This window comes from Macrobrachium nipponense, chromosome 2 (assembly GCF_015104395.2).
Source record: "Macrobrachium nipponense isolate FS-2020 chromosome 2, ASM1510439v2, whole genome shotgun sequence".
NCBI classification, from domain to species: Eukaryota; Metazoa; Arthropoda; class Malacostraca; order Decapoda; family Palaemonidae; genus Macrobrachium; species Macrobrachium nipponense.
In genome coordinates, this window is record NC_087201.1 from 160,351,006 (window position 1) to 160,367,995 (window position 16,990).

The window sequence follows — 16,990 nt, forward strand, 5'->3', positions numbered from 1 at the left end:
GACACGTGACTTGGATTCTGGATCAATCTTTGGCTATGTCAGCTACGTTTTTAAAACGGAAGCAGCTTTCATCGGTTAACTATAATGACGTTTGATAAGTCGCTGTCAGTGAATTTTATCTGGAACCAGCAGGAGTTCTAAGTTCCACGTCTGTAGAGGACGACATCATTTCGGACCCAAATGTCTTCTCTGATCATGAAGTTGGGTCACAGATATTTTTATTGCCGTGAATAATCGCTTTTGCTCCTTTTAGGATGTTTATGCTTCTCTCCTTCCCTCTTCTCTCCTCTCTCTCTTTCTCTCTCCTCTATCTCCCTATCAAGGTATTCCTTATTCCCAGTGAAATATAAATCGCTTTGTCCTTTTTTAGTATGCTATTGTCTCTCTCTCTCTCTTCTCTTCTCTCTCTCCTCTATCCGCTCCTCTCTACTCTCTCTTCCTATCTCTTCTTCCTCTATCTCTCTGCTCTCTCAGGTATTCTTATTCCCGTGAATAATCGCTTTGCTCCTTTTAGTATGTATGTCTCTCTCTCTCTCTCTCTCTCTCTCTCTCTCTCTCTCTCTCTCTCTCTCTCTCAGATATTTTTATTGCCGTGAATAATCGCTTTGCTCCTTTTAGTATGTATGTCTCTCTCTCTCTCTCTCTCTCTCTCTCTCTCTCTCTCTCTCTCTCTCTCTCTCAAGATTTTTATTGCCGTGAATAATCGCTTTGCTCCTTTTAGTATGTATGTCTCTCTCTCTCTCTCTCTCTCTCTCTCTCTCGATATTTTTGCCGTGAATAATCTGCTGTCTCTAGTCTCTCTCTCTCTCTCTCTCTCTCTTCTCTCTCTCAGATATTTTTATTGCCGTGAATAATCGCTTTGCTCCTTTTAGTATGTATGTTCTCTCTCTCTCTCTCTCTCTCTCTCTCTCTCTCTCTCTCTCTCTCTCTCTCTCTCAGATATTTTTATTGCCGTAAATAATCGCTTTTGCTCCTTTTAGCATGTATGTTTCTCTCTCTCTCTCTCTCTCTCTCTCTCTCTCTCTCTCTCTCTCTCTCTCTTTCTCATTTGCCTGATGACAGTCGGTCTGATTCATCGTGTTGTTTATGGCATATAGATAGATAGTTTAGAAAGAAAGGATTATAATAAGGAAAATCCTAACTTCCGTGATGTCGCACACATCATATTGCCCAAGTATAGAAAAGCCTTTGCAGGGATTTATATTCTAGAGCTCTGTTTTATCATTCCAAAGACTCCTAGAAACGCTGAAAGGAAAGGCTCTTTAAGTACTTTTCGTATATTTGAGGTACACAATCTTTGTTTGCTAGATAATAGCAATAAATCCAGTGATATGTGCAGTAGCGTCTCCCTACCACTATAGCAGATTCACATCGACCGTGCATTTGACGTCTAGGCCAGTCCCTTGCGACGCTCCTGATTGGCTGTTGATAAGCCAATCACAGGGCTGTAAACTCTCAGTCTCTCTCTAGAGTTCACATAGGCAGGATGTATGTTCCACCTCTCCTGAAAGACGTATCCCTCAGGAGAGGTGGACACATACATCCTGTCCATGTGAACGCTCGAGAGACACTGAGAGTTTCTAGCCCTGTGATTGGCTCATCAACAGCCAATCAGGAGCGTCGTAAGGGACTAGCCTAGACATCGGATGCACGGCTGATGTGACTCTACTATAGTAGTTTTGTAAGTTCTGTATGAAAATGAATGGGACAGATATGAAGTAGAAACATTCTGATATTGAAAAATGAAATTTGGCAAATCTTTTATTTATTTATTTATTTATAAAACAAAGTTCAACACAACTTTATTACTTCACGCAAATCGAACTGCCCCTTTCAATACAGTACTTGTGATCGCGTATGTTGGCGTGTAAGTATCCGTAGGATACCAGTCCTACATTCTTGTGCTTGCAGAGGATACGAGGCCACCTTATAGGAGAGATTGGTTGGGGTTGGGGTGGTGGTGTTTTGGGGGGGGGACAAGAGAAGGGCTCGGGATGAATGTGCCTTGGACCATTGGTTGCTCAGAGACGGACGCTACTTGCCATTGATCTTCCAGAGAAGAAAAATTACTTGGTGGACAATCTCTCTCTCTCTCTCTCTCTCTCTCTCTCTCTCTCTCTCTCTCTCTCTCTCTCGTTGTGCCTTTTTTGTGAGTGTGATCCCTCTCCTGTCCACCGATAATGGTGCTAATACTTATAACTTTACCATTTTGTGGACCTTTCATTCAAATGAGCAGCAACTTATGGTATAGTTCTCTTAATCAACATAAATCTGAGTTCTCAAAGTTTTAAGTTAAAGAACAATACTACTTTTCAACAAGGAGATCGGACAATGACCACATGTTCATTGTTCTTTGAATTGCCTTTTCCAACTGGGGACAGATATTGGTCCACAGTAAGCCGAGATTTAATCAGCTTCTTGTCACGTAGGCCGCCTCGGTTTCTATACGGGAAAATCCAGATTTAAAGTACACATTCAACCTGGGTACATTTTACTTTCGACACACAGGCGTTTTACGTTTTGCTTCTGGCGTCAGGATCTATATGTGTTTTCTGATATTTGAACTGCAAAATTCGAGACACAGGCGTTTTACATTTTACTTTCGAGACACAAGCGTTTTGCATTTTACTTTCGATTAACAGGCATTTTACATTCAACTCACGGGCATTTTACATTCTACTTTCGTTACTCAGGCGTTTTTACATTTTAATTTCGAAACAGATGTTTTATATTTTACTTTCGACACAGAGATTTACGTTTTACTTTTGACACTGGAGTTTTACATTTTACTTTCGACTCTCAGGCATTGTACATTTTACTTTCTACTCAGGAGTTTTACATTTCGCCTTCGACTCATTTGCGTTTTACATTTTACTTTCAACACACAGCCGTTTTGCATTTTACTTTTGACTCACAGGCATTTTACATTTTACTTTCGACTCAGGCGTTATACATTTTATTTTCGTCACACAGGCATTTTACATTTTACTTTCGAAACAGACGTTTTACATTTTACTTTCAAAACAGGTATTGTACATTTAACTTTCGACTCAGGCTTTTTATATTTTACTTTCGACACATAGGAGTTTTACGTTTTATTTTCGACACACTGGAGTTTTGCATTACTTTCGACACACAGGCTTTGTACATTTTACTTTTGAAACAGACGTTTTACATTTTACTTTCGACCCACAGGCGTTTTAAGCATCAGTAAACAATGAGAGAGAGAGAGAGAAAGAGAGAGAGAGGGGAGCCACCCAATGGAAATGATACAAAGAAAAAACATCAATAATGATGAATGAATAATTAGAGAGAAAAAGCTATGGTCATGGAGTGGACGACTTAAAGAGTACTGCCCTCAATCCCATCCTACTAGCCAATAACAAATATGGCATTATTATTATGGTATAATGATTGTGTTATTGCTATTTCTCTAAATGTAAATGTATCTTCAGTTCGGCAAGAAGATTTTCTAGGAAACATCTGTTCTATAATGGATTGCGAAAATACCTATTAAAAAATTTTGCCTTATACTCGTTTCTTGATTTTCGTTCAAGGACCACTGCATATTGTTAAAAGGTCTATATTACGGTGCTGAAATGCCTCCAGTTTTGATAGTTTCTTTTTGTCTCGTCAGCAACAGGCTACTAATAATTCTCGAGTTGCAAATATGACAGAAAGTGCAAATAGAAAAATGAAGAAACACCCGGTAGGCGAGATGTCGGTCTTCGAACGATCATATTCTATGTAGTGACAGATGATCTTATTCATAAGTGCAAAACTTCCAAAATCCTCGAAAACAGAAATGAGAAACCACTGGGCGAAAACATGAAACGAAACATTTCCTTGTATGATAAACAAAGTGAAAGGTGAATTACGATTGTGAGCCTTACGTCCCCCTTGTGAGTGTAGGGAAAGAGTGAATACTTGGAGAGTACAAAAAATAAAGCAAAATGTTTTCCGATTCCCGATCTTCACTCAACGGGTCGACGATCTCCATTCCGGGGTCAATCGTCAGCGTTCGATCGGGGGCAGAAAGGGAAGGGGAATTATGCAGGTGTTCCCCAAAGCTTGCCGCTTCCCCTCCCCTATTCTATCCGACCCCGATCCCCATGCCTTGTACCCCACCTGTTGGCAAGCCGCCTCAAAACACCCCCCCTACTGCCAGAACTATACTAGTGCAATCTCCGTCGTCAATGCTGATAAGTCCCCCTATGGCTTCGTCGCCTCAGCCTTCTCTGAATTCCTTCTTCGATAACCTGTCCCTCTGCAGCGCCTTCTCCAGGCAGTCGCGCGTGTCCAGCCTGGCGTCCAGGCTGGGTTCCGACGTGAGCGTTGCCATTTTCACGCCGGAAAACTCACTGAGGAGCATGAGCCCGACGGAGGCAGTCGTTCCCTATCACATAAACACGCCCTTGTCCGACAGACCACTGGTCGGCGAAGCCATCCTTCCCTGTACGCCCTCGTTCCTGCCGCTGCTGGGGAACATCTCCATCCTGGGGCAGCGGCAGTTCTCCTTCCACGCCCGAGAGCCCGACCACCTGACGAAGGAGGTGGTGGCGGCCGAGAACAACAACGGGTATCCCAACGGCGTGGCGTTCATCGCGCTACCCAGCTCCACCTCGATCTTCCCGCCCGTCAACGGCTGGATCGAGAGGGACCTGGTGACGGACTTGACGAAGGAAGGCCTCGCTCAGGTCGAGAACCCTCGGAGTCGTATTGGGTTCGTGGCGTCGCGCGGCTCCCTCCTAGTGCAGGAGGCGAGGTCCGGCTCGAGGGCTCTTCGGAGGAAGGAGTCCTTTGTCGGTCGCCTGAGTGTGTCGGTGAAGAGAGGGAATGAGGTGTGTGTATACCACGGGTGTGTTCATTATTAAGTGTAATTTGAGGCGACGTGAAAGAGTGGACATGCAGAAGAAAACTACACTAATATATATATATATATATATATATATATATATATATATATATATATATATCTATATATATATAGTATATCTATATATATATATATCATATATATATAAGAGTACAGTGATCGTATTTTGAGTATATACGATTGATGGATAAATTTATCCTTGCCTTTTGTCAATGAGAGAGAGAGAGAGAGAGAGAGAGAGAGAGAGAGAGAGAGAGAGAGAGAGTTTTAAAATCTGTCTTCATTATTTTCTCGTAAAAAGAAGATGAGCAAATAGAGACAGACACGAGAGAGAGAGAGAGAAATTTTTTTGAAAAAATTTGTCTTTACTATTTTCCCCTAAAAGGAAGATGAGAGAGAGAGAGAGAGAGAGAGAGAGAGAGAGAGAGAGAGAGAGAGAGAGAGAGAGAGAGAGAGAATAGCTCTACATTGATTTCCTTATTAACTTCATTTTCAGTTATTATTATCACAAGTACTAATAATATTTTTTCTTACAGAGTTCAACTGCAAGTGACCCCGATGCCATAGGCATGGGCGTAGTCAGCGTGACCACTTCGAGGGCGGATTTGGTGGGCGCAGACGATGACGACGAAGTCACCGAAGAATGTGGGTGGTTATGTTTCCGACCCAAGTTTCTACAGAAGACGAGGACGGCGAAGTGGGTCCTCTTCTGGCTTTGTTGGGCCGCGGCTGCTCAGGGTATGTCGCAATCTCTCTCTCTCTCTCTCTCTCTCTCTCTCTCTCTCTCTCTCTCTCATGTGTTTGTCTCTGTTTGCCCTTCTTCCTTTTAGGGGAAAATAGTGAAGATAGATTTTTTTTATTTTAAATTCTCTCTCTCTCTCTCTCTCTCTCTCTCTCTCTCTCTCTCTCTCTCTCTCTCTCTCTCTCTCTCATCTTTTTAGGAGAAAATTATGAAGTCAGGCTTTCAAACCTTTTTTTTTTCATTCAGTACTTTTAAGTAACACTGAAGGCGAATAAAATTATCTGCAGTGAATATGCAATACCGTATTGACTGCATTGCACAAGCGCACACACACACACACACACACACACACACACACACACACACAGCGGCAGGCCAGCATCGCAAATAACGATTCATGGTCAACAGCACATCGACCCAGAGTATCGCAAATTAATGTCGACCAAAATGAGGAGTCATTAAAGATGAAAACTGGGCCATGCGAAGAAGTTCGGCGGTGCCTGTCGGGAGACGGGGTCGTTCATTCACATTTCGGATTGTTTCTTTTTCGTCTGTTCCTCTCGCCCATTAATTTACGTGAACTGCTAGGTGTCAGTGGACCCTGAAACACACTATTTTATGCGCCTGCTTCATTTTCAATTTGACCCTTTTCCAAATTCCTGCACTGAAAACGTTCAAAATATATTGTGCTTGGATCGAATGTTACGGCACACGCATATGTTCTCATTTCAAGCATTCAAGATATATTTAATTTGGATTTATATTGAATTTGGATTTAAATTTTTGGCACTCATATATGGTATCATTTCAAGCATTCGGAATATATTATATTTGGATCGAATGTTATGGCACTCACATACCTTAACATTTCATGCATTCGAAATATATCGTATTTGGATTGATTGTTACGGCACTCACATACGGTATCATTTCAAGCATTCAAAATATATTGTATTTAGACTGAAAGTTATAGCACTCACTTACTGTAGCATTTTTTTATTTCATGGAATCACATTAAAGTCCATCTTATTTAAAACAATTTGGGTCATGGTTCACTACTGGAATGTCTCTTTGCGCGTACTCGTTTGGATGTTGCTCCCAGGAAGTGGAAGGCTACATGACACGCCATCTCCCTAGTTCCCGTAGCTACATGAGAGTAATTTCTCTTGATATCAGGCAATATGCCTGTCTCGTTAAATGTATTTGAATTGTGCTATAAGCATCCAATCGCAAGAATGATGTATCCTTAAGAAAAATTATTGTTATATTAATTTGTTTCACGTCGGGTGGATATTCTCCCTTTCCGTCTGACAGCTTGGTTTCATCTGTCATTTATTAAATCAATTTTTTTACACATATAATTTTATAGGCAATGGCGGCAGTTCCTTGTACTTACTTCTTTCTATCTTCTATATGTGTCTTGGATGTTGGATGATGATACGGTATTGATATTAGTACTAGTGCCATTTGTAAAATACTGAAAGGAGAGGTCTTAGAGATGTAGACAGTCTCGTCATTTGTGTATTTTGAAATAATAAGTTTATATTACACTTACAACCATAGTATGGACTTTTTCATTTAGTGACTCATGTGATTATTATTATTATTATTATTATTATTATTATTATTATTATTATTATTATTATTATTATTATTATTATTAGTGTTCACTTTATGTATGCGAAGTATTTTTGCATTATTATGATTTTAATGGTAGTTAGTACTTGCAGCGTCATCACTAATATTAAAAGTTACTTTTGTTGTTACAATGAAACCCCGGGATCTAAAGTTTACAGAGCGGTTGGTACCCTAGATGACGTCACACTCTCCTCATTATGAGAGTGATTATAAGTACTATAGTAGATTCACATCAACCCTGCATTTGATGTCTAGGCCAGTCCCTTACGACGCTCCTGATAAGCCAATGACAGGACTGGAAACTCTCAGTCTCGCTCGAGAGTTCACATAGGTAGGGTGTATGCCTCAGGAGATGTGGAACATAAATCCTACCCATGTGGACTCTCGAGAGAGACTTGAGAGTTTCCAGCCCCATGATTGGCTTATCAACAGCCAATCAGGAGCGTCGTAAGGGACTGGCCTAGACATCAAATGGAGGGTTGATGTGAATCTACTATACCACTTCTGGATGGCAGTAGTACTGCTTCTTCCAGTTCATAATGCAGCTTTTATTTTTCCAGCTTAATGATCCATCTCTGATTGTGTTCCAGGAATGGTTGTGAATGGGTTCGTCAACGTTTGCATTACCTCCATTGAGAAAAGATTTGACCTTCGATCGACGGACACAGGTCAGGAGTGTTTTTAATGTGCCACGCCCCTTTTACTTATGATCCACATAATCGTCAGTGGCCTACATTTTCGTTTGGAATGAATCATTGCTTAAAAATTTGTTTATGAATAGATTACAGTAATTGTGATTTTTTTTAATGGATTACACTATTTTCTGAAGGGATATTTGGTGTTATAGTGGAAACATTTCATCATAAATTACTTTGTAAATCCCTTTGTACGTATTACCTGTAGCTCTTAAATCAAGGCCTTGTATTCTAGCTGACACTTAATCACCAGATCCCCATAGTGGGGGCGGTTATTGTCAGTGCACCTCATTCGGTGCAATGTAGGCATTACTTAAGGTTCTTTGCAGCGTGCCTTCGGCCCCTAGCTGCAACCACTGTCATTCCTTTTATTGTACCTCCGTTCATATTCTCTTAATACCATCTTTCTGTCCACTCTCTCCTAACAATTCATAGTGCAACTGCTTTGAGGTTTTCCTCCTGTTACACCTTTCAACCCTTTTACTGTCAATTTCCGTTTCAGCGCTGAATGGCCTTAGTTGCCCCAGTGCTTGGCATAATGCCAAAAATCTACTATATATATTATATAGATAAATAAATAAATTAATCACCAGACCTGGTTTGAGATTCTAGCTTAGTGTTAGGTGGAAGATAATCACTTACTTTACTCCGAGTATTTGAACCAAAGTGAGATTTTGATACTGAGCGTCATTGATTGATTGCAAAATATCTGTCACTGCGGCATCTTCAAGTGAACATTTTATTTTTTTCACTGTTGTCTCAGTGAATACACCAAATGACGCATTTTGTGACTTATGAGAACTACAAAGAATTATTATAATTATATAATGTCCATGTTTAATCTCCTAAACGTAGACTTGAAATTATCCAGACTAGACTTCTTATGATTATTAACAAAAGAAAGCCCGACCTTTGTGGTGCCTCTGTTAAGGTCATTAATAATGTGACTTGATTTTTTTTTTTTTTGTAAAAGCTGGACATTATATATATATTTATTTATTTATATTACCATCGTACCTTCGGTGACTTTCTCGCCCCTTTATTCTGCCGACATCAGCAGCTGCAAAGGGCAGCACTTTATACACTTTACAGTCTCTAATATTCTTTTAATTCACTTCATTGGGTATCGTAGCAGTGGGAGAAGACGATAGAAGTTACCAGCTATAGTCGGTTTTTTTTCCATCTGTCCATCTGCCTGTGGTGTTTGCGTATGGTAACACTGCTTCCCGGGCTTTAGATGGTTACATTCAGCTTGCATTCAACAACAATAATAATATCCTATTTCGAATATTAACGGTGTAATTCGCTTACAGTAAATTATTAAAACACTTTTCAGTTGCAAATAACACCCAGATATCCTTTTATTTACCTGAAACTTACACATAGCGTAACTATTTAAAGCCCGGGACGCAGTGTTGCCATACAAAAACACCACAGGCGGATGGACATGGAAAAAAACAGAGTATAGTGAGATGGCAAAATTAGACAAAATATCAGTACTATTCCATTAAAATGGGGACAGTTTTGTTTTTGTTTTCATACGTGAAAAAAGAGGGACATTTTGCTAACTTTAAAAAAAAAAAGGACAGACGTTGAAAAAGCAGGATCGGATCACATTAATTATTAACCATGGTACTGCTAAATCTTCCAGGTTTAATAGCCGGAGCTTACGACATCGCCTCAGTGCTGTGTTCCGTGCCCGTTTCGTACCTCGGGTCAAGACCTGGCAGCTCGAAGCCACGGTGGTTAGGGCTTGGGGTTTTCATCATGGGTATCGGGTCTTTCTTCTTCACCGTTCCCCATTTTGCATCTCCTCTCTACGACCCGAGAAGTGGCAGCGATTCTACTGCCAAAGTTCTCTTCTGTTTAAAAGAGGTTAGTGTCTAGATTTAAATTGAACTCTTATAACATACAATAAATATTACAGCAATTCCGTTCAAATGTCTTTTGTGTCTACGTCTAGATACAAGTTTCCATTAGAAGTTAACATAGTGAATATATCCTAGGTTTTGTACGATTATCTGTTATAATATTGAGGCATTGTAAAATTTTCTTTGAATGCACTGTTAGAGAAAAACAAAAATGCATTTTACTGCCATGTGTTGTTTATTCCCATTTAAACTCGTTTATATATCCTGTGTAAAATTATATAACTAGAAGCATTTACGCTTCGATATTAGTAGGTAGTACGTATTGAATAGATAGAAATAAGTAAAAGTTTCTAAATCTTTCATTTCTGTTACCATCAGGGAAGTAGGAATCCTAAGTGCGGTGTTATAGTGGAGGACTGGATTTCTTCCTTTCGTCATATTTTTATATTCGGTCAGTTCTTGCATGGTGTTGGGGCGTCGCCCCTTTATACCCTGGGTATCACCTATTTGGACGAGTCGGTGCCAGTCAAAATGTCATCTATGTATCTTGGTAAGTCAGCTTTACTTTGTTTTTCACCATTTCAACGAATTTAAAAAATGACTTGTGTAAAAATGAAAAACTACGTGTGACACAAACAAGAATATTTACAAGCTAATATTGCACAACCAAAGAATGCTTCCATTTCAATTTCCAGGGATCTTCTACGCTATGGCAGTCATAGGACCAGCATTTGGTTATCTGTTGGGTGGCCAGTTTCTCAAAATCTATATAGATTCTCCAAAGGTAGATCCTGAAATGTAAGTACTACTATAGTAGAAAATATAAATGTTTTCCTTCTTACTTACAACTGAATGCAAAGTATGATTAGGTATTACAAATTCTTATAAAATGGATCTAACGGTTTGGGATGTTTTTGATTGATCTCAAAAACAGTTGGATTCGTTTTTTGTGTGAATTAGTAAATATATTACCACAGCACTGAGTCTGGTCAGCTCTTGGACAGGTGACCACCAGGAAATTCCAGATCCTATCTGGGCATATGGCCCCAAACATCAAATTTTCAATATGTGTGTGGCCAGCAACCTCACTTCAATTATTTGCTGAAAGTGGAGAGGGGAGAAAGTATGTAGGTAGAAATTAGGTTTAATCTTGAGGAGTCTAAAAGCCAGCCAAAAGCAAAGAAAAATCTAGGTCTACATTTTTTTTTATCTAGAGTTCTAGAGCTTAGGTAGGAAGAGCAAGTACCTATTGAACTGCATACCAGAGTCGTCAATATTCTACCTGTGATATATTAATCAAATTCAAAGCGAGAGAGGAGTCATATTCATGTGTGAATGTGATCCTCTCCAGAGCTAAATTAGCTTGAGTTTTTGTGTATCTTTCATTTCTTTTTTTTTTATATAAGATAAGAAATAAAATACCACAATGAAGGTTTATATCCACTTGGAATTTAACAATGAGTGAGAACTAGCAATATTGGCAAGTGTTTATTTACTCTAGTGTGTACTTGTTATTACACTTAGTACCTTATTGTATTACCGTACTGTATTAGATATGATACAATATTTTTATTCAGTAGCATTTCAACTTATATGTGACATAACACTTCGTGCTTTCCAGCTATGGCCTCAACCCCAATAGTGATCTGTGGCTGGGTGGCTGGTGGATTGGATTCCTCCTGTCTGGAGCCATATCCATCCTCATTTCTGGTCCCATCATGGCATTTCCTTATCAGTTACCAGGTAGTTGCCAGAAACTTGTATGTATGATTTTTAAGAACTGCATTTGAAGCAGAGAGGGTGGTGGGTGCTTGTGTCGACCCTATTAGAGGCCCAGAACTTATTACACAAAGGCTCAATATCCACACCTAGAAGAGAGAGATCATATGAATTAAAAGCATGGGTTTTCAGTGTTTTGACCAAAATATACCTTCAGGCATTAATCCGCGATACGGCCTCATATTTGAAAGCATAAAAATTCAATATATCAGTATTTCGTTCATTCAGTTATTCATGTAATTAATTATTTACATTGCAATCTCACAATTAATGCCCTCCTTGGCCCATATCATCAACCATAGAGACAAATGGATCCTTATCATAACTGCTCCCCATTTGCAAAGGCATGTTACTTTTCACTGCTTGCACCCCTTCTCCCTTACCAAACCTGCACCCTCCCTACTCACCCCCCCCCCCCCACACACCAAAAAAAATTCCAGCTTGGCGAGATGTTGAGAACCGTTTTTTTTTTTCTCTCTCTCTCTCTCTGCTAAAGGTGCTAATTGAGTGAATCAACCATCTTGAAGAAATGCATTAATCAAAGTTAGCATTAGTATATCTTATATTTCTTTTATATTATTTAAAGTCCTAATCACCAGTGTTATTTCAGTGAAAATTCTAAGGGTCCTTATCACCTCTTTACCAGGTGCCAAAGCGATAAAAGCTGAACGTGTGTCAGAAGCCTATGGGTCTGATGCAGATCCCCCCAGAAGTTCAGGAGGATTTGGACGCCTAGGCGAACTTCCAATGGCTGTTAGGATTCTCATTCTAAACCCTACATTTGTGACTCTCTCACTTGCTGGAGCAACTGAGGGTATCCTCTTGGCAGGATTTGCAACATTCATGCCCAAGTTTCTTGAAAATCAGTTTAGTATGCCTGCCAGTTTTGCTGCTTTACTTGTAGGTGAGTTAAACTCTTACATAGTTTATAGTTGACACTGTACATATAGTGTTAACCTTCATGCAAATGCTCCCTTGGAATGGCAATATATTTTTAGTATAGCTTCATTAAAACTATAATTCATATTTAGAATATCTGCTAAATAACTTTTAAGTTATATAACTTTTTATTCATCTATTTACGTAGCCTATTTATTTTTATCTAGGCTTCGTTGTTGTACCAGCTGGTGGTGGAGGAACTCTTCTGGGAGGCTGGCTGGTGAAGAAACTGCAGTTAAGATGTTCTGGAATCCTGAAAATGTGCATAATATTTTCATTCTTTTGCCTTCTTTCCTGCCTCACATTTGTTATTTCTTGTCCGAACATTGATTTTGCTGGTGTCAGCGTTGGCTACAATAACAGGTAAACACCACTCTTATTTATTACAAACTTCCTTTTAGTTGCTGGGAGATCATTACAATAAAAAGATTGTTACAACTCAACATTAATATTTGATTTCAAATGTCTTTAAAAACATTGAATTAGGTCACTGAAGAACATGATTTATGTAAGACACATCATACAAGTAAAACAAAATAGTAAACCTATCTAGCATTTCAGTTAATGGTAATTTTAATAGCATTCCTATGAGTATTGTACTGAAGAATAATAATGTTTGTCGCTGTTGTAATTAACACTATATTTAGTCAAAATATTGGTTTTGAGGTGACAGCCATGATTTCCTTTAAGATTCTCACATACTATGCTCTACTATACCTGTGGTAGTGTAATAAAACCAGTCATCAAACAGTTTGTTAACAATAGGTTCTTTATAGTTACAAGTTGTAGCTATTCAAAGAATAAAATAGATTTCTAATTGATTTAAATAAAGTGAAAAGTAAAAATGTATTAATTTACAGTTTACACTTTCATTACAGAACCATTGTACCAGATGTCCCCAATTTGAATGCGTCATGCAACAGTGAGTGCAGCTGTGAAGACGTTCCGTATGATCCCATCTGTGGTACAAATAATATAATGTATTTCTCACCCTGTCATGCTGGATGTACTGGCATGAATAAGGGTCTCGATGGCCTTAAGGTAAGATTTCAGTTTCCTGGTTATTTACTTATGTTGTATTTTGTGCTTACAATCTGGTAGACTCTCTCATCATAAAATTACGTCACTGACAAGTGTATACTAGGGGCATTTGTAACAATTCATTACAGAAATAGCCTTTTTCATTATTATCAAATGCAAAATTATGTGCAGAATGTGTTTACAGTCATGTATCTTACTTTATGCATAATACTCATGGAGGGTATGATTTCTCTAGATTTATCTAGATATTGTTGCAATGCAGCAATATTGTATAAATTTAAAACTGCTGTATGAAAAATTATTTTGAAGAGGGCATTTTGCTGAGGAAAGGGGCATTCAGTATTACAGCTGGTGTTACTGCATCGAGGCAGAGAACGCATCAGTTATAAATACAACGGACTTTACTGAAGCCACCTCTGTACAGTATGACTTGCCTGGAACCATAGTTCAAGATACGAACAGTGAGGATAATGGTGAAGTCGTTGACTATGATGGCATTGGTCATAGTTGCCCTTCAGAATGCAATATTCTTATACCCATCATGTCTGGGTTTACCTTCATCATATTCTTCATCGCCATGGATAAGATGCCTTATGTCCAGAGTACCCTCAGGTACTTTAGGCATTTTACTTCTTAAAATTTGATTTCTAGAATAACAGCTTCATCGCTTTGGCAAAGCCACACTGTCTTTTTATAGTTTTAGAAAAGCTACTGCTGCAGAGAGCATGGTGTAGATATATATAGAGCCATGGTCATTGCTGCTGATCTCATATATGTAGAGTATTCTCATGGAAATATATACTAAATGTATATACTTCCTGAATTCAAAGGGCACTAGAATAACTGTATGCCCTATTAGATCAGTATTTTGAAATTCAGTGTCCAAAATGATAATGAAGGTGAAATATTGCATCTAGTCAAAATAATATTATTTTTATTATTTTAATATGCACTGTACATTTTAGTTTTCTTTCCCATTCAAACCCAATATAATTTAACAGCATAGTTATCTCTCTCTGCTTCATTTGAGCAGAATGTAATTGTGCAACTTAAATTTTTAAGTAAGAATACCAAAGAAACCATTAGAAGTAGATTCAAATACATTAAAATAAAATTATATTGCTGTCTAAGAAAATGCTGGCAAGTTCTAAGGTTTAGTGCATTTGGGTTAGTTTTTAAACAGCAAAATGACTCAGAATACATTGATTTAAATTTTAGAATTCTCATATTTAAATGGTATGAGAAAGAGTTTACAAACTTACCACTAGAATCTTTGTCCGTGTTATTATTCCTGGTCAGAATTTTGTAAGCTAGATACTTTGGCCCTTATGGAACTGAGTCTAAGTAAATTCTTAGTTTATTATGACCCTTATGGCCTTAAGGAGGAGGACATAAAAAAATAAACTTGTAATGCTTCTGTTGACACTTTAGGTGCTGTCGGACCTAAAATTCGTAATCTGTATGATGTTAATAATTGCAAGTCATATGATTTAAGCAAACTGATGCTTTCTCAGATTTGAAAAGTTAACTTGGAAGTGATGAAAAATGAGGAATGTGTTGTGTGTAACTAATTTGTAAGAATGATTTTTTGTACAACACAAGACTACTGCTACACATCATGATGTTGATGTAGGTGACACCTTTTTCATCAAGCAACTTCCTTTCATAGTTAACTTACTAATACAATACATGAAGTGAAATCATTATGATACTGTAATCATGATGAACCAAGCAGTTGCAGTTGGAGCTCTCCTTGTGTTTAAGAACCAAAGTTGAAAAAATATATTATTTTCCATTTGAAATTAAATGCTAAGATTAATATATTTCAAGCTACTTTACACAAAAAAGCTCTCAAAAAACAAGGTGAACTTCTGTGCCCTACTTTCTTAATCATACCAGTGTTCCGCATAAATGTTGAGTCTCCTGTAGCTCTTTAGAAGAGGTAACATAACCTGCATTAAATCTTCAGTGTCTGTACAGTGTAGAGTAAAAATATTACAGTAACAGAAAGGTTATCATAAAATAATATGTAGATGTTTTTTCAAATAATTGTCCCTTGTATCCTTTGTGTATTATTGGTAACATGATACATATGGAGTAAGAAATACTTTGAATTGCTTCAACAGAAATATGATAGGCTTATTATAAATATATAAGACTAAACAGCAAATAAAAATAAGCTTTACCAGATAATTTTACATTTAGTCATTTTCAAAATTTAGTGGCCATGGCTTTTGCATACAATTATGTACTGTACTGCATATTTATTTTAAAGCACTTGTTTTTTTTAACTCTAACTTTCATTACCATTTTGTAATTTTTAGTTATAATTTTGTTTATTGCATATGTATGTATATTATTTGCTTAGATGAAAATTATAGAATAGTATCACTTGCTTTTTCCTAATTACCCCCACAGGTATTCACAGGATGTGAGTGTGTGAAGGTTCAGCCAATCTCGCCCACTAGTCCTTTCAGCACTACTACTGCATCTGCCTCAGGTGTGACAGAGGCAGGTGGTGATGCGAGATTGGCCCCAGATTCTGCTCTGAGAGAGAAATGTCCTACAGCTTGCTCACTCATGCCCATATTTTTAGTGATTTTCTTCATAGTTATGATACTTACATTTATCATTAGCTTGCCAGCTTTGGCTGGGACGTTACGGTAAGTAATAGTGCGGTTGTGTGTGTGTTTAATATATACATTCACATTTATTGTTAACTCAGTATTCTAAAATTAATTTAAGTTTTCTTTAAAATAATTATGTAAATTGGATAATCCAACCCAGACTCCAAAAAATACAATGCATCAAAGCAGTTTAACTCAAATTATGCTCAAAGTTTACAAGCTTAGCATGCAGAAATTTTACCCAAACATAAACACAATAAATACTAGATAAAGTACGTAAATGCAAATTTATTGTCACTTTACCTCTACTTCAGATAATTTATGGCATAACCATTTTTCATTTTTCCAAATTAACAATAATTTCTCAACCTCTTCAGTGGTCTAATCTGTTTTGTGACTGGTTTCATGCCTCTTATGTTGTATTATTGTAGAGATTGTAGATTTTGGCATACAAAATTGGGTAGCAAGATCAGTGACTTGGACACCACTTTCAAATCTTGCCATGAGTTATTTTCTCTATTTTTCTCTCTTTCTATTTGAATTGCGGTTATCTCTAATGTTCTTAGGCCCCATGGTGTTTATTTACACTGAAATTAACGCATAACTATTGAGCCTTCTGCTTGGGTACATGAAATGACTGATGCCTTAAGGGTTTCCAGCCTTCATTCAGCAATTTTAAGATGAATGTGGGATGTTAGGGGAACCAGCTTATTGGAGTACTAATAGTACTGTATAACATGCAATATTATTAGCATTTAACTGAAAATTCAGAATTAAGTTAG

The 16,990-nt window shown here is 37.9% G+C and overlaps 1 protein-coding gene across 3 annotated transcripts in view; it reads left to right on the forward strand.

The window, feature by feature from the left end:
• The window catches only part of LOC135221092 (solute carrier organic anion transporter family member 4A1-like), a 61,645-nt gene that overhangs the window by 37,226 nt on the left and 7,429 nt on the right, over positions 1-16,990 (forward strand). For 2 of the 3 annotated variants that reach the window (XM_064258889.1, XM_064258890.1), the window contains exons 2-12: positions 3,638-4,841; positions 5,413-5,614; positions 7,847-7,924; positions 9,603-9,826; positions 10,201-10,372; positions 10,518-10,620; positions 11,444-11,565; positions 12,248-12,505; positions 12,708-12,903; positions 13,419-13,581; positions 16,000-16,244. In XM_064258889.1, coding sequence (XP_064114959.1) covers positions 3,954-4,841; positions 5,413-5,614; positions 7,847-7,924; positions 9,603-9,826; positions 10,201-10,372; positions 10,518-10,620; positions 11,444-11,565; positions 12,248-12,505; positions 12,708-12,903; positions 13,419-13,581; positions 16,000-16,244 — 2,651 coding nt within the window. In that variant the 5' untranslated portion in view covers positions 3,638-3,953. The remainder of the gene's footprint in view (positions 1-3,637; positions 4,842-5,412; positions 5,615-7,846; positions 7,925-9,602; positions 9,827-10,200; positions 10,373-10,517; positions 10,621-11,443; positions 11,566-12,247; positions 12,506-12,707; positions 12,904-13,418; positions 13,582-15,999; positions 16,245-16,990) is intronic. The other variant, XM_064258891.1, reaches the window with a different exon arrangement.